Here is an 18,661-nt window from a genome sequence, read left to right on the forward strand (position 1 = left end):
TTTCTAATATTCAAGCCTTCTCTTTTCTACTCTATATTCTAGAACCTAATTTAAAAGGGTCTTGGTGAGTATTTCTGAGTGTTGTTTACCTCCACCTCCAGTTTTATACTTGACAGAAATACGTAGAATTGGAATGACTTCATCTGATGGTTTTCCTTTTGTTGAGTTCTTCGAACCATCTGCAGAAAATGCGCAACAAGATAGTTGACTTTCAGATGATTTAGAGTCAGGAATTTTTGCATCAATCTTAGAACAAGAAGATCCTAGCTGGTTCAATAATATTTCAGCTCGAAACATTATAAACATGAGTCTATTTGAGCTGAACAGCATTAGAAGCATGCCAGGACACTCAGATATGTTGTTTTGTTGTTTGATTCATGTTTTGGTAAATCAGAAATAATTTATATGAAATTTATGGTACCAGGCCACTCATTTCTCCAACGATACTTAAAACCTCTCGAAGATTCAATCACAAACAGGAAAAGAAACTAGAGGTAGGAAAATTGATTGGTTTAAGATACGGTGGTTGAAATTTGTAAAAATGAACCCTTTCAAATAAAAATGAATGAAATTTTAGAATTTCGAAATCTTGGAAAAAAACACTCAAGAATGAGGGCCAGAAAGACCTGTGGAACTTCAAGCTTTGTTGACTGTAGAGCAGCATCAGTTTTACCCAACTAAAAGGCAAATAATCTTTAAAAAAGAAGGACATGTTGCCCCTACGTTCTTAAATAGCCTTTATTTAAGATGTATACTTCCAGGACCTTTAGAAAAATCGTCAAACCCAAGACAATTAGAAACCGAAGGAAATGTTACTGATGATTAGTCCACTAGTCTGGACTTTTTGAGGTTATAACTAGGTATGACGATTCTTTAAAAGGAAGTTCGATTTCTAAATCGATTGGAATCGTAAGCTGATGAATCGATTCATGAAAAAAATCGCGGTCCAAGAGATTGATTCCTAAAAAATCGATTAATTTCCCAAGTTTATATTTAGAAAGTTAATATAAATATCGATTCATTTGGTTCAAAGAATCGATTCACTAGTAATCGATCAGATCACAATGTCAAATGTCAATAAAACTCGTTTAACTCCTTAAATTGAATATGTACTTTTACAAAACGTTAACAGGTAATGTTTGAAGCTTTAATTTTCAAAATTTTGTAGTTTAATATCAACTAAAAGTGGACTTGGTTCACTTGTATTCTAAACTGTCAATATTATAGTCTGATAAAAAACCAAATCGAAGTAATTGTAGATAAACGATATGATAATTATTTCTTTTCGAAAACTAATAAAGAAGATAACGAAATTGATTGACCTGAAAAATATTTCGTTTTATCAAACTCGACTATATTATTTATTGTCTACAGAATTATGAAAGTATACACCTGTTCCAATTTCCAGATGTTCTTAAATAATTATGTATAGATGAGTCATATTTCAAGAGGTCGAAAGGAGGGGCGTCATTATTACTTTTGTTCACGTCGAAAAAAGTGTTTAATAAATAATTTATATGCTTAAAACCGGTTGTTTCGAAAGTAATATAAATCATTTAGTTTCAAATGATTTTTCATCGCTTTACATCGCCAGTTCGATTCAAAACGATAATTTCACAAATTCTTATATTAGATTTGTCAGATTGATAAAGAAGATAAATTTCGTGTGCAAAAATCTTTGTGCACGTGTCAGTGAAAAGTCTTAACTAGCTCTACACCAAGTATCAACTTGATGCTGGGATCCATTTATTTTATCATAATAGAGTTCGAACCGTCACTCGGTCAAGACTAAAGAAGATTCTTACCAATAAACCAAAAACAGGACGGTGATTTTTGTCCATCATTTTCACCAATTGAAAGTTGATTTGCTGGTGACGAGGGAGTGGAAAGAAGAAACTGTAAATCACCAAAGTCGTGATGGCTACAACATTTTGGAACTGCAAGGGTATTGATTGAGTTTAAGGCAACAAATACAACAATAAACGACTTATTTAAGCACTTACGTCAAAAAAGGCACGGCAAAATCAGTTGAGGTGTTGGTTTCATAAATATATTTCGGTTCACATGGCCGACCCCATAACCTTTTAATTCCATAGTCCACTTATAAGGGGACACCCATATGTTATAGATAAAAATTAAATTACTGTGTATACTTTTAATATATTTTTATTTATAAATAAGGAAATATTTTCATTTTTTTATGCATTTTCCACATTTACCACAAATCAGTCCATCCACGCATCTAGCTAAAAATGCTCCGCCGCCATTAAAACGAGGCTTACAAACGTCTCCTTCAACTAAAAAAAAATCGTGTCTTATTTAGTAAGTTTTCAAAAGAACCAAATATAAAATCAAATGTTTAAATAAGTTTTTATAAACATCTCGTTTTATTGCGAGAGTACTTTTAATCATCGAGAATGTAGATCATAAAGTAGAACTTCCAGATTTTAGTTTTTGTAAAATCATCGAAGTGAAACTGTCAACTGTCAAAATTGAAGTGGTTAGAGTCACTCCAGAACATCCCGGAAGTGTTTTGCAGTACGGAACTGTCACTACACGGAACGGAACGGATTTAAATAAGTACAGAACGAATAACTTTCAGATGGCGTCGTCTAAAAAATACTTTTTCTATTCTACGCTAAGATTTTTCACTTTATGAACTGTTTTGTGTGAAAATTATTGGAGGATATAAGTTTTAGTTCTGGTGTACAAAGTTGTGAGAAACAGACTCAACTAGTTCCAAGAAAGGAAAAAGGGAGAATCCCAATAAGGTTTTAAGAAAGGAAGAGGAACCAAGATCATATATTAGATAGATAAAAAATTAAGACATTCATGTAAGATTTATAGACTTCAATCAGGCAATTGAAACAGTTGTTTAAAATAAAATGTGTCATTGCCTTAATATATGCCAATACATTAGGAGTCTTGAAAAAAAAAATGTGAAGCTATACAGCTACGAATGATGGAATTGTATCAGAAAAAATTAGGGTCTATTTGATTAAAACAAATAGATTTAAATCTTATGTTCGAGCTGTTTTTGTCTATAGTCCAGTCATTTAAGGTAGTTCACTTAAGAAAATCGAGATACCCAGCTATAAATTCGTTTAAAATTTGTTCATTTGTTATCCCCAAACTTCTTTCAAAATTCACATTTAATTCGATGTTAGCAATTTCAAAAATCGGGGGTCTAAAGTAAAAAAAAATCGATTTTTAGCACATTTTTTGCAAATAACTCGTTTCCTATGGGTTTTAAGCTATTTGTGTTTATTATCAATATTGTAGAGCATTAAATTTTCTACAACTTTTGTTTGAAATATTTTTTCATACGGTGAATCGTTTCTGAGATAGAGGGCGGTAAAAATCCCGTTTAAAATCAACTGGTAGTCCCGATTAAAATAATCTGTTATAAAGTTTATAAATTATTGCTAAATACATAATTATCAATTATTTAAATTTATATATAATGTAATTGTTAATAAAAAATGGAAATTATTTATATTTATATATTTAGCAATAATTTAGTTGATTTTAGTTGATTTTAAACGGGATTTTTACCGCTCTCTAACTCAGAAACGATTCACCGTATGAAAAAACTTTTCAAACAAAAGTTGTAGAGAATTTAATATCGTATAATATTAATAACACGTAAATATAGCGTAAAACCCATAGGAAACGAGTTATTTGCAAAAAATGTGCAATGAATCGATTTTCTTAACTTTTGACCCCCGATTTTTAAAATTGCTAACATCGAATTACATGTGAATTTTGAAAGGAGTTTTATGATGACAAATGAACAATTTTAAACGACTTTATAGCTAAGTATCTCGATTTCCCCAAAATTCTTGCCTAAATCTACCTAAAATGACCGGACTATATTATTTTCGTTTCGTAAATACCTAATAATCAAACGAGACTTACATAATTTTGTGTAACATGCATCGCAACATCCACAGGTACCTCCTTTCTCAACGAGTATTTCTGTATCTTTGCAATCGGCACCTCCACATCTAACCATATGGCAAAAATTTTCGGTACATTCAATACATTCTGCATACGTCGTAAATATGGAAAATATAATTATTATAATCGGAATTTTCATGACTACAACTTGGATAGTATCGAAAACATAAACAGAAAATTAGCAAAAATAACCATTTTATGGATTTATATGCATGAGGAATTATTTTTTTTTTCATTATAATTATTTACTTACGTAGAGAATAAATAAAAACCACGCGTATTTGTTTTTAATTATTTGATAAAACACATAATTTGTTTTTATTATTTCTTCTAATATACAAGGGAGGTTGTTAAAATAAAAATTCTTTTTTTAGAAGTTTATTTACTTTATTATTGAAGGATTTGATGATAAAAGACCGTATAAAAATAAAAGAATACAGGGTATTTCAAAAAAAGGTAATCCCGTCTCTAGAAAAATCGGTTTTGTTCATTTTTTACGATTTCGCCGCAACTACTGGCAACACTGTGTTCAAATTTTATGTTTTGGAAGCTGATACATCCAATGAATTTGTTTTTATGTCCGACTCTCGTAGAGGGCGCTAGTTACACGGTTCGTACCAAGTAGTATTAAACATAACTTTTTCAATATTAGATTTATTAAACAAAATTTCGAGTGAACTTAATGATCACTTGAAATGTCACTGATTTTCATCATTCAATTTCACACTCAAAAGGTACTCTTGATAAAATTTGATACTTTGTACAGTTTTCTGATTTGATTTGAATATAATGAAGTAATGACCGATTCTGGTATTAAGTATTGATAAAGTTATTACTTATCATTATAATTACTAATTAGTAAGCATTATGAAAATTTTTGTCGCGTAAACAAGACCCCATCGATAAAACGGATGCATTCAAAAAAATTGGGACTGAGAGGTTTCGTTTCTTGTAACGTTCCACAAAAAATCCAGTCTAATCATTGTGGGATCTTGTTTTTGAAAGTTAAATAAGCTATTTAAGGCCTTAGTATGAAACAAACAACAATTTGATGAACATAAATTGCGGTTCTGTGACTCAAACTGTGATTTGGCCCCCAATAGCTGATTACCCATAATTATTTAACTTTGAATTTTACACGCTTTATGGGAAGTGTACATTTTGCAGTTTCAATGGTGTGACGTAAACCCACTAACCATTTTTATAATTGCTATTTTTGTATCGCAAAGTTGAAGTATACAGCACGCCGATTTTACATATTTCATGCAATTTTTTAAATATTCAAACTATTTAAAGAAAATGTTGTGGTGGTTATTAACCCCGAAGATCATTACCAACTGAAATGAACTTAGGACGAGGACAAGGTTGTTAGAAATCAAATTATGTTCGTAAAATATTTAAAACAATTAAATTGGCTTTTGTATGTATAAGAAACTATATAAACAAGCAAGGTGTATACTAAAATGAGTTTCAAGATTGTTTACTAATGTATCTAAATATTTTTAATGTTGCTTTTCAATTTTTTTTATTGATGCAACTAAATTTTCTTGATTTTAGATCTATTCCGTTTTAAAATTAGTTTTTTTTGATAATTTTTGGTTAAATTTGATAAAGACTTAAAGAGAAGTCGTAACGTCAAATGTTATCTTCGAAAAATCATTAAAAAAACTAATTTTAAAACAGAAGAGACCTAAAATCAAGAGAAAAAACTTTCAAATAGACCAACACTTGAAACCCACTGTTCAAATTGCTAAATTGGGTCAGAAGGAATCTGGAGGCGTGCAAAACTTATTGTTTGAACACGAAGCCTGGAAACAGAAAATTATCCGAGAGGGCTAAATCTGGCGAATGGGGTGCATGAGGTAGCAATTCAAATTTCAATTCAATAATTCTGACCACTGCAATAACGTGTATGTGAGCTGGTGCTTTGTGTTGATAAAACACTTTCTTCTCAGTCAAATGCGGCCGTTTTTACTTTTTCTATTTCCAATCAATCTAAAAGAAGATAAACTAACAGATATGTTCAAACTCAAACCTATGTAATGCGATGATGATATCAAATATTCCAATGCCAAAACTGCGTAAACAAAACTTGGCATCTTCTCTTTAATAGTACCATGTGAACAATACCAAGAAACTAGAAGAAAGTTTTGATTCAGAATAGAAATTTTTTTATACGAATCGATTAAACCACTGAATCTTTAGGACGTTAGGTATATTGCTAATATATTGATAGCTGTTTGTAGCTACGACATTCTGATAAAATCTTATCTCCTTGTTTCTAAAGAGTTAGAACAAACACATGCACTGACAGTGGGCAAGTTTGTACAAGAAACTCTTTCATCATCTTTTCTTTCAAAGGCTATTCTTGAAGATAATTTTTTTGCTAAGCAAAATTTGAGAATCTTGATACATGTAATTTGCCCTGTTACAAGATGGGGCACTTGGATAGAAGACGATTCTTTTATAGCGAGGATTCTTGTCAAAATAAAAGATTTAATTTCAGAATTGTCTGATGAATTTTTCCAAAATTGGTTCTCAAAAACCAATTATGACTTTCTTTCTAGACCAAAAACACAAATCACAATTCTAAGTTGCCATTAAGTGGAAAACTGATAAAAAATTGTGGATTTCAATTTCTTAGTCAAGTAGCTAATATTTTAGAAGAAGAATTTACTGAATCCATTAATCAGCAAGTATAGAAAAGCCCCTGGTGCGAAAAGAACTTTTTTCATTTATAATTTTTCATATTCAGACAATATTTTTGATCAAGTATTTCGAAAACCATTTAGAAACTACTGTTTGTATAATTAACGACAATTTGCTTTGCGTAAAAGTCTATTTTAGAAAGAAAAGCGTAATAACCAATTTTGCAATCATCCTTAAGACCTAATCCTCACAGGATACTCTGAGGAACAGAACAAGGACCTCGAATCGCAAGTTCTCTCCCGGTTTAGTAAAGGTGAAAATTAGGAAGTTGCTGGGTGATATTCATTTTATAGAAAGGCTTACTGCGCACAACTTAGAGCTTAAAACTCATTCACAAGTTCATTAAGGGAATTTTTAGGCAAAAATATAGATACAAACTTCGAACAGCTAGTTTAAAAGGTTCTACCACGAATGTAAACTCCGTACCAAATTCGTTGGGATGCAGCCATTTCACCACTCCTGATGGGAACCATTAAGATCTGTTAATCATATAGTTAAGTGATACAAAGTGTCCCTTATTTAATTCTTGTTTTATATTAATGTTACTGCGAACGACCATAAATGTCCCTTGTCTACCAGAATCGATAGTTTTTATTGTATACGATAAGATTTAGTACTTAAGTCTAGTTGTACACTAATTAACGTCAAAGTTAAGAGGTTCCAAGTGCTAAGACACTTCAAGTTCCATTAACGTATCAAATTACTTACTATTATTATATATTGATGTAATAGTTTTTTTATACGATAAGATTTTGTATTTAAGTTGAATTGATTATTTTTTTTCTTAATAAATAGTTTTTACAAAGTGGTGATCCGAGTTATTCAACTTGTGCTATATACAAGTTTTTGATTTGTTGGTTTAATATTAATTTTACTGAAATAATCGACGTTGAATAAATCATTGTTCAAAAAAATAAAAAAATAACTTATTTTATGATTTTTAATGTAAGTGTAACAACATTTCTTGGTTACAACATCTAGCAAACCGTCAGTACATGTGGACTCATCATCTCCACTGTTTACCAATGAAAACATCGAATCGTAAACATATATGCATTTCTATTGGCCGAAGTTGTCGGAAGGCGTAACTTTGAAAAAACTGTGTTGAAAATGTCATCAAAGAAGAAGATGATTAAGTGGTATCACCCTCTTTACAATCCATCATAATTAAATCAAATGATGACTCTACTTTAGACGATACTGAATACCATGATTATTTATGAAAATACTTTGGAAATTAAATGTTTTTTTCCGTTTGATTCATTTGTAAAGAATTTATATTTCGTTTTCCAGAAAAGAAAACGAATGGGGTACAAAAGAGCTCAGTTCACGTCTGGTACCTTGTTTAAGCCAAACGCCCTAATAGGTGCATTCTACTCGTCGCTTTACGTTTCATGATTTGATAATCTAATAATATAATCTGCAATTGATATTGAAAGAACTATCAAATCAGTTCATTCTTCTGAAATATATTTTATGTAAACCAGTGTATTATTAAAGAATGTGCGCTACCTTTGTTATATTCTAGAGCGTAATAATGAAGATACCTAATTGATTGATGTCTATACACTGTTGCCAGTTTATATTCCCGATAAACTCAAATACTTGAACATTGGCTGTAGATAATTCTCACATGTGGCAACTGCACCGTCGCGTCGAAGCACTCAGACTGATCTGTTTTAATATAAACGTGGTCCTTGGTTTGTGTCAACATTCCAATTAGTAGATAACCTAAATTTTTAATATGATACTAATATAGTTTTAACAAAATAAAAATTCAATTAAACTTTTATTTATTAATATTAGCGTTTTAGTTATAATGATTACTAAAGTTTTACTATTATTTTTTTTAATTATCATAAGTGTTAGTGATATAAATTCTGCGAAGATCTTGGGAATATTTGCTTTCTTTTCACCAAGTCATTATTTTCTGGGTAAAGAATTAATGGTAGGTCTGGCTGAAAATGGTAACGATGTAACGATGCTGACGATTTTCGAAGAAAAAAATCTACCAAAGAATGTTAAATATAGACATATTACCATGGAAGGTGTGCTTGAAAAACAACAAGGTAAAGCAAAAAAAATTTATGTATAAAAAAAGTTTTTATTATATAATTTTGATATTGAAAATATCTGTAATGTATAAAGTCATGTTTTTGAATTATTATCAAAGTAAGAGTCATGTTTAACAAGACCGCATTGCAAAATATTTTTTTAGTGTACAATAGTTTGAGGTAGACATTACTTAACCCCTAGATTTATTTCGATTAGTAGTACCCACGGTCCCGACATGTAAATTTTCTCCAGTAGACCGCGTGGGTCACCGGTGAGTCATTGTTTTGCACATTCTTCGGTTTTTATAGCTTTGACAGGTTAAAATTGTCGAACTTGTTTATATACGCAGTTATATCTGTACACTGGCATAATATAGATGTGCGTAATCCTGTGTTGTATTTGTAAAAATTATTATTGTGTATAATTATAAAAAAAAATTATAAAAATGACAAACCGAGGGTTTACTGAGAGTGAACTTGAACATTTGTTTGATTTAGATGAAGAAAGTGCGACTGGTTTTTGTGACGATTTATTTGGTGACAAGAATTATACAACAGGGTATAAATCTTCATCATTGGATTCTGTAGAAAGCATTGAAGCGTCTGCAAATTCATCAGACTTTTACTGGTAGTAGAAAAACGTTTACAAAAACTCCTCAAACTCTCAAAATGGATGACGATGACGCAAATAACTTACTGGAAAAGATGACGAAGTAATTGCCTCATTTGTGACAGAGAAAACTTTGAAAAATATAAAATCAAAACCACTGATAAAACCATGGTCAGATACTGACCTTGTGGAAATAAGAAATATCATTGGAATGATACTATGGATGGGTCTTCGTCCGCTTCCAAAAAATTCTACTACTGGAGGATACACCTGGAAATACAAAGTATACAAAGGAAAAGAAAAAGCAGATGGTGTTTCTGTTGGAGAAAAATTGGTGATGGAATTAATGGATGGTCCACTAGATTCAGGAAGAGAATAGAATACACTAGAATACTATTCTTTATATTCCTAAAGAATTGATACAAAAAAAGCTGAAAAAGGGAGAAATAATATCCCAACAAAATGAAGATAAAACTGTTGTATTAAAATGGAAAGACAGAAGGGATGTTTTGATGTACAAAACACGATGATTCTATGATAAACTTAAATATTAAGTGCAAAGAAATCCGTAAACCAGTCATCGTGATAGATTACAACAAAGGAAAGGTATTTATAGATGTGTCGGATCAAATGGCCAAGTATACACCATATTTACGACGAACTATAAAATGATATAAACGAATGATATTTCATATTATTACTGGTACAACTGTAGTGAATGTTCATTATTTGAATAAAAAATTTTTTGATAAAAAGATGCAATTTACCAAATTCGAAGAACTTTTTTTTCCTGCAATGACAATTACAGACTCATCACCAACTCCCTAAACGTTTACTGTACATATTTTGAAAGAAGTTGAAGGGTAGAAAAGGCAAACAAGAAAATGATGCCGTCTTTGTTACAAGAAAATGTGTGGATCTGCATATGCTCGCAAGAATGCCAAAAAAGTTGATACAATTTGCGAAAAATCATAAAAATGTTGCATAAAAGACATTTAATAAGTTGTATCACAAATATTGAATAAATAAAAAAATAAATATATGAGCATAGAAAGTAATACGCGAATCTACAAGACCTGTATCAGACCCATACTAACCTATGCCGCAGAAACAAGGGCAGACACAACACAAACAAAGAGAAAAATGAGAACAGCAGAGATGAAGATATTACGAACAATAAAGGGTACCACACTCCACGATAAAATACCCAACACAGATACCTTAAGAGAACTGGGAGTACAAGATGTCGTTAGATGGGTAAGAGCAAGACGCCGACAATGGAGAGACCATGTAGAACGAATGGCTCCAGAACGGATTGCCAAATGGGCCAAAACACAGAAACCAGACACAAGACGCCCAATCGGTAGGCCCTCAAAACGCTGGTACGATAGCTGGACATCGGCGTCACAAGAGGGCAGATGACGGACCTGACAGGACCTCGTCCTACTACAAGAAGAAGAAGAAGACAAATATTGAATAAAATATATATTAAAAGTTGTGTTTTTTATTTTTATTTTACTTTGCAAATCTTATAAACACATCAATTTTGTTTGAATTTAAAAAACGTTTCTACAAATGTTCAAAATTGTAAAAAAAACAGTGAAATGAAAATACTGCGTCAGATTTTGATATTTTCCGTTCACCAACATGTCAAATAAATATCAATTAATCTGACGATTTTCTTTCAAAGGAAACTTTTGACGATTTGGAAGTGACGCAAAGAAGCAGCGAATTTTCGAAAGCATGAAATAAATCGCCATCGTCAAGTTTTATGTCCCATTTAAAGTAACCAATAATCTGACGATTATTTCGAGGGATAGTGACATTTCTAAAATTTGTGGTGACCATTGAATGTGTGCAAATTTATGTTCCCAACCCCAACTTCAATCAATAGGCCTTAAAGACTTTCAATAGGTCACGAGAAAATGAATGATGCGGTATTCCTGGCCTCTGAATGTACTGAATGTTCTCCGCATTTTTTATAAGATGTAGAATCGTAGAATTCAGCTTTTTTTATGTAGAAAGCTAGCACAAGATGACACTCGAGTAGATTGTGTGGTATCTACCGTATCAGCTACCTTTGGTAGCTGATTCCACAAGCTTGTACTTCTCCAAAGAAAGGAGTTTAAATAAATTGACGTTTTGGCGTCTGTGAACCACGTCTGCCTATCGAGAAAATCTTGCAAATACTGCTCTAGGTGGCATCATGTTATAGTCAGATCAGCGACCTTTCATCTATGTTCTAAACTATCCAAGTTTTTGATTCTGACTCTGGGTCGCTTATAAGTCGAAATTATCTCATCTCTATTGAATCCAGCTCCAAATGTGCAAGCAATACTCCGAAGATGGACGAATCTGGGCTTTGTAGAGGATTGCCAATTAATTACCAATCGAAATCTAGAAGTTCAACCGTCTGGTTAAGTTGTTTGTCATGCTCTAGACCTAGATATATATAGTGATAGATTTAATGGCTTCAAGAGCAGATTAATTATGATTTTTTTCTTTCACCAGCCGCCCTAACTGTAACCAATACTACCCTACATCAAATTTGACTCAAGCTACAGCCATTTGTATTATACATTTTATTTATATAACCAACGAACTGCATAAACAAGATAATTTTATACTGAATATACTGTTTACACCAACACTAACAATTGCACTGTCCGACGCGGGTTTCGATAACCAAGTTATCGTCTTCAGAGACTGGAGGTAAACTGATAACTAATACCTGTATTATACTGAATTTTCCCACCAATAAACCTTCTCCCGCGACAATTAATTCCAGCGGGGAAAAACTCCTTGACGGGAATATTCATGTTTATACTTTGACTACTAAACTAAAGAATGAGCTGCAAGGAATTGGCCCTTTGTCCCTATTTAAGCGACTCTTACATCTAGCAATTTCAATTCTCTCAAATGCATCCAACAATTTATAAATAAATAATTCTTGTGTTTCATTTTGAGTTTGAAAAAAAGTGGCTTCCCTCGGAGATTTCTCAAAACTATTTACAATTCTTTTATCATTGCCATAAAGTACAGCTACATCTTCAATGAAGGACTTTTCCTTATTGTATCTCTCGATGGTAAGTGGAAAGTGGATTAACCGATGTACCAGGAAATTGAGACTGGTCATCTTATGTTGGATACAATGAAAACAATCAGCCGGGATGTACCTGCACGTAGCGGTGTTTTTCCTAAATACGTCAAACTGTAACCAAATTATCCAAAAATGGTAACTGTCCATTATTCTCCATTTCATAGGTGAACTTAATAGATGGATATTTTGAGTTGAATTCTGAAGTGAATTCGTTTACGTTTGCCTTCTTCGTATTGAATATGGCGAAAATATCATCTACATAACTGTACCATACCCTGAGAAAATACTGAAACTCTTGACTGATTCGCATTTCAAAATGAATCATGAACAGTTCAGCCATAAACAGTTTCCCATTGCTGTTCCTTCTTGTCTTGTCTTGTTTTTAGAATTCGTTGTTGTACTGGAAATAGATTTGTTCCATACATCAGTAATTCTTTAAGGTACACGAAGGTCTGCGGGATCGGCACGCTGGGAAATAATGAACTTACATCAAAGGAGATTAAAATTTCTCCATCTTCAATCTTTTAAGTGTACACTCAAGCATAAGTTATCCGTAAGTAACCCAACTCTATCTAAGTCTAGAGCATGACCAATAACTTAACCAGACGGTTGAACTTCTAGATTTCGATTGGTAATTAATTGGCAACAGCTCCTAATCCTCTACAAAGCTCAGATTCGTCCATCTTCGTAGTATTGCTTGCACATTTGGAGCTGCACTCAATACAGAATAGAGAATTTCGACTTATTAGCGACCCAGAGTCAGAATTAGAAACTTGCATAGTTTAGAACATAGCCTTCAGTCTCTGAAGACGATAACTTGGTGATCGAAATGCGCGTCGAACAGTTTAATTGTTAGTGTTGGTGTAGTGGTGACTTTAAACAGTATATTCAGTACGAGTATCGCCAACGGTTTCAGAAATTCCAACTTAGTTAACATAATTTTAGACATTAGTAAGCTGTAAATGTTATTTTTGTTGTTTTCAGAACTGTTTAAGAATTTTACAAGCAAAGTGGGTTCTCTCAGTGTCCTTAACAAGATTTTCCACCCATTGGATGGAATTTTATCAGAAATGGTATTCAATAACCCACAAATGAAACAATTGATACAATCGAAAGAAAAATTTGATGTTGTCATAGTACCACAATTTTTTATGGAATCACCAAAAGCTTTGGCTGCTCATTTCCACGCACATCTAGTTCTTTTCAATTACCACCCGGTTCATTCCTGGATGAACCATTTCGTTGGTAATCCATCTCTACCTTCCCTCGATACTCAACTTATTTTAGGATTTCCGGCTCTAATGAATTTCAAACAAAGATTAATTAACACTTTAGTTGCTAGCTTGTGGTACGTCAAGCAAGTACTGATTGAATATCCCGCAGAAGCGGAAATTGTACGTAAATACATTTCAAAAGATATCGATTTGACTCAAGTTCAGTATAACGTTTCTTTGGTGTTATCAAATTCCCACATAAGTTTGAATCGAGCTACTTCATCGGTACCTTGTATGAAGGAAATTGCCGGATTTCATATTAAACCTCCGAAAAAATTACCGGACGATTTGAAAAAATATCTGGACGAATCTGAAAACGGTGTCATATACTTCAGCATGGGAACGAATTTGAAAAGTGCCGAATTAACTGAAGAAACGAGGCAGAGTTTAATGAAAGCTTTCGCTAAAAGGAAGGAGAATGTTTTGTGGAAATTTGAAAGTGACGATCTGCCGGGAAAACCCGATAACGTTAGAATAGAAAAATGGTTACCACAATCTGATTTATTAGGTAAGTTGCGATGTCAATGTCCATCATGCCGTGTCAGGTTTCCTGGATTTAATGTTTTTGACAGTATTAACCCCTTGAGGTGGTGCCTCTTTTTTATTATAAGATGGAGGGGAGGAAGGTATAGCAGTATCTCTAAAGCTATGATGGGGCAGGTTAACATTACCCCATCGACTACCAAAAAGCGATTCCTACATGATCATGGATTTGAAGATTTTTTAGTATATTTTGTAATGAAATATGGAAGAATACATCAAATAATATTCTATATTCAAAGCTTTGCTTTCATAATAGCACTGTGGGCAGTCAAGGGCCGTTAAATTAATAGACTAGTGTCTTACTTAACATTACTAAAGGTCGATGTCGTTTGAGAAGCTGATCAGACGGTTTGGCTTGAACCTTTTGCTGTCATTATACTTACAAATAACTTGGACTGCACTTTCATTCTCCTCCATACACCAATGGAATGGCGCCCATTAAGGATCATAATCTCATTATTTTAGAAATTTCGGAGTCATAGAATCCATTTATAATAATTGGTTAACTTCTGGCTCGGCTGAAAGTTTTGGGCATTATATTATTATTGCGCAAAATAACAATTCCGTACCTCATCTCAGTCTAGTCTTTGCAACTGTATTGTAAAACATAAGTTCAGCAAATAATTTGTATAGTATAAACCACGCTTTAGATTTGTTGTGCAACACGAGTGGGCTTTAAGTTTGTGGTATTTCCTTTGTTAAATTCTTATGTTAGATCCTTTTTTTACAGCTCATCCTAATATTAAATTGTTTATAACTCATGGCGGATTTCTAAGTACAATAGAAACTGTGTATCATGGTGTACCGACGGTAGCAATACCAGTTTTTGCCGATCAAAAACAAAACGCCGAATCAACGGTATCAGCAGGTTTCGCTAAAATTGTCAATTTTGCTGATATTTCCGAACAAACAATTTCTGACGCCATAGACGAGGTTATTACCAATAAAAAGTAAGTTAACATTTATATGTAGCGTTCGGGGATTTGACTTGTACCCAAACTATATCAAATCAGTTATCAAACTTACCTAACATGGCAGAGAAGATACTGAAATTTTTTCTTGCTATCGATAGTGGTTTTGAACCATCAACTTCATATCAAAACTCCCATAACTATTTTCTAAAGCTCAACTGAATGATTTAGAAAGAGATTTGGGACTTCCAAAAGACCATCCTGAATTACTTACTTCTAGGGTCGAAGCGTCAATTTTTTCTTGCTGCATAATTCACCTTCTTTTGGTATAAAAATCAGCCAAGCAATTTCTGATCTAATTTCTCCCTTCTGAGGTACAAAATACGCAACGTCTAACAATCGACTCTTAAAAAAAAGTTTTGAAACTTTTCTTTTAGTTATAATTGAAGAGGATCGTCATATAACTGCGTGCTGACAGTTTGGTGGGATTACAAATTTTTTGTATTCTTTGAGCTGCTTCCAAGGAATCAACTTTGGCAACTCGTTGAAAACTATTGGAGCTTGACTGAGAAGTGATGCCACATCCCCCATACAGCCCTGATCCGGCACCATCTGATTACCATTTATTTCGAAATTTACACAGTTCTTTGAATGGTCAATCTTTCACAAATGACGATAAACTTCAATCACACCTGGTTCAGTTTTTTGCTGATAACGAACAGACATTTCAGGCCCGTGTTATTGATTTATAATGTTTCCATTCATTTATAACAGTTTCGTCCTGTTATTTATTTGTACACTAATTATTCACTAACACTTACCATTTAATTTATTGAAATACACGGTTTTGTTTACTTTTCACTTTCCAGATGACATGAAGTAGTTTGTTAACCGCTTCGGCTACTAAGAGACGCGTTTTATATACTATCATCACATTCTAGAATCTTCGTTTCCTGGAAATCTCTAATTTGCCGTTAACAAACAAAAAAGCATTCTTAGAAATTGTTTCAATGCATCATTCATTTGAATGATTTGAAAGTCAATTTTGATCATGTTATCTCAATTTTGGAAAAAAATATGAATATCATAATTGTGTTATTCTCAAAAATATAAAGATTGTGTTTTATGAACTAGTACGAGGGGTGTATGAAAATGAAAGGAACTTTCGGTTTATCAGGTTGAATAAATGTGAGGTTATTGATAGAAAATTTTTTTTCTAGATACACTGAGAATGCTAAATATAAATCAAAAATCTTCCACGACAGACCAATGGCGCCTATACAAGAAGCAGTTTATTGGATTGATTACATTGTACGCTATAACGGTGCCCCTCACCTACGAGTAGCTTCTGCCGTTCTAACTTGGTATCAATTTTATATGTTGGATGTATTATTAACAATTTTTCTTATAATTTTTGTTGTTATTTTTATTTTAAAGACGATTTTTGGCTTTGTATACAGAAAAGTGTGTAGAAGTCAAAACAAAAGTGTACAAAGCTCAACTAAAAAAGTTAAAAGACATTGATATTTTTCTAAAAAAACTTTTTATGAGATTTTTAAATAAAAATATATTTATTTCATTTTCTTTTTGTTCAATTATATCTCAGATTAATAATATTCTATTACCGGATGGGAAAAAATATTAAATATTTTTTTTTAAATTAAATAAATTAAAAAACTTTTGGTACAATACATCTTTAAGAATAATTTGAAATAATAAATTATATTGTGAACAAATACAAACAGAAATGTAAAGAAATATAGTAGACGATTAACAATTATTGATATACCCACTACCAAAAGCCTATGTCCTTTGTAAAGTTAATCAGGTACCTTAGATTGAACCTTTCAACGTAATTAGATAAATTGTAAGCTTTGTTTAAGTGTTTGAAATTGTTTATAAGACTGCTGGGGCATAGTACTATCGAACGCTCCTTTTATATCAAGAAATATCAAACCACGTTTCATCTAAAATTATGTGTCTATTAGAACTTCAGTAGTCTTTTATCTGACGCAAATAATCTTGTTGCTATCGAACTATTCTTGACGATTCGTTTATTGCCATCCGTTTATTTAGTTTTTGGTGTTTTGATGACAAAACTTGACGCGATGTTTCTAAACTGATATAATCGTATTCTGGATAATCTGTCAGCTTATGCTACCATGTTGTTTAGTATTTGTTTGACAGCCATCAATGAATGTGAACGTTTTCAGTGAACATGGAAAAAATTATTCATCGTTATGTGATATAATATTTTTAAATCGAATGGCGTTTGTCTAACCAATATAAAAGCTAAATTATTTTCTACTATGGTTGATACTGATCCTTCGTTATCAACAGTAAAATGTTGGATAGCAGGCCGTACGATCTACGATTATCTGCATGACATTGGTCGACCAAATGAGGTTAAGACTCCAGAAATGTTGAAGGAAATCCACGAAGCGGTACTGTGCGCGAGCTATCAGACATATTAACTAAAAATTTGGACATGAGAAAGATGTACACAAGATGAGTGCCGTCTTTGCTCAAAATGGAACCGTGGATGAAACGTGGGCCCATCACTTCACACCTGAAACAAAAGAACAATCAAAATAATCGACTGAAAAGGGAGAATCGGTTCCAAAAACTGTTCCATCTGCAAGCGAGGTCATGGTATCGATTTTTGGTATGCGCGCGGGTAATTTACATTAACTATCTTGAAAAAGAAGAAACTAATTAACGGCGAGTATTACGCGAACTTATTGTAACGTTTGAGCGAAGAAATCAAGCAAAAACAGTCGCATTTGGCTAAGAAGAAAGTGTTATTTCATCAAGATAATGCACCAGCTCACACGTCCGTTATTGCAATGGCCTGAATTAATTAATTTATGTTTAGAATTGCTACTTCAAGCCTCCTATTCGACAGATTCAGCCCCCTCTAAACATTTTCTGTTTCAAGACTTGAAAAACTGCCTTGGTGATCAAATATATAATCAACAAAGGTGAAGTTGGTAGTTAATAACTATTTTGAGGAGCGTGAGATTCTAAAAAAGTGGATTACGTTTGCTGTTCGAGCTACTCAACTGTCCAAATAATAAAAATGGACTGTTTTTGAGCATCAGTATATTGAAAAAATGAAGAAGAGGGGTTCATAATTTTTCCTTGGTCCCCCCTTTGGATCCGCTGGTGTTGTTAACCAACTTCTATTCTCAGTTCTATGATATCATTTTTTATATAATCAAAAATTCACCAGCTCCAAAATTTTTTAATCTACACCCAATAATAGCACAATTTTTTCAAATTATACGTCAATTACACGTGCAACGTTTATATATGAACGTGTTGAATGAAATAATATAAATAATTATTACCATATATATATTGAAACTCAAGTACACACTGTGAATGGTCCATAAATATGAAGTATCTTCTATTTTTTGTGATTGTCTTCAGTTCTGAAGCAAATAAACTGTTTGGACATTCTAAACATAATCAATTGCATCATCTTCATCAACAAAATT

The 18,661-nt window shown here is 32.5% G+C and overlaps 1 protein-coding gene and 1 long non-coding RNA gene across 2 annotated transcripts; one reads left to right on the plus strand and one right to left on the minus strand.

Moving 5' to 3' along the window:
• Positions 1–2,150: 2,150 nt before the first annotated feature.
• LOC130899465 (uncharacterized) lies at positions 2,151–4,173 on the minus strand. Its single transcript, XR_009060034.1, has 2 exons — positions 3,919–4,173; positions 2,151–2,297 (listed from the first exon to the last, which is right to left on the minus strand). It is a non-coding gene; the product is annotated as an uncharacterized LOC130899465 (long non-coding RNA).
• Positions 4,174–8,331: 4,158 nt separating this feature from the next.
• LOC130899689 (UDP-glycosyltransferase UGT5-like) lies at positions 8,332–16,740 on the plus strand. The gene is made up of 4 exons (XM_057809828.1): positions 8,332–8,738; positions 13,418–14,215; positions 14,981–15,200; positions 16,382–16,740. Exons 1-4 carry the CDS (start codon positions 8,489–8,491, stop codon positions 16,683–16,685), a joined length of 1,572 nt encoding a protein of 523 aa, XP_057665811.1. The 5' UTR covers positions 8,332–8,488; the 3' UTR covers positions 16,686–16,740.
• The last annotated feature ends 1,921 nt before the right edge of the window (positions 16,741–18,661 follow it).

This window comes from Diorhabda carinulata, chromosome 11 (genome assembly GCF_026250575.1).
Source record: "Diorhabda carinulata isolate Delta chromosome 11, icDioCari1.1, whole genome shotgun sequence".
Taxonomy (NCBI): Eukaryota; Metazoa; Arthropoda; class Insecta; order Coleoptera; family Chrysomelidae; genus Diorhabda; species Diorhabda carinulata.

Excerpts from the sequence above, each read along its gene's own strand:
- LOC130899689 (XM_057809828.1), top strand. The coding sequence starts at position 8,489 with ATGATTACTAAAGTTTTACTATTATTTTTTTTAATTATCATAAGTGTT. Across the intron at positions 14,216-14,980 it reads ACCACAATCTGATTTATTAG|CTCATCCTAATATTAAATTG; the intron begins GTAAGTTGCGAT and ends CTTTTTTTACAG. Across the intron at positions 15,201-16,381 it reads GAGGTTATTACCAATAAAAA|ATACACTGAGAATGCTAAAT; the intron begins GTAAGTTAACAT and ends TTTTTTTTCTAG.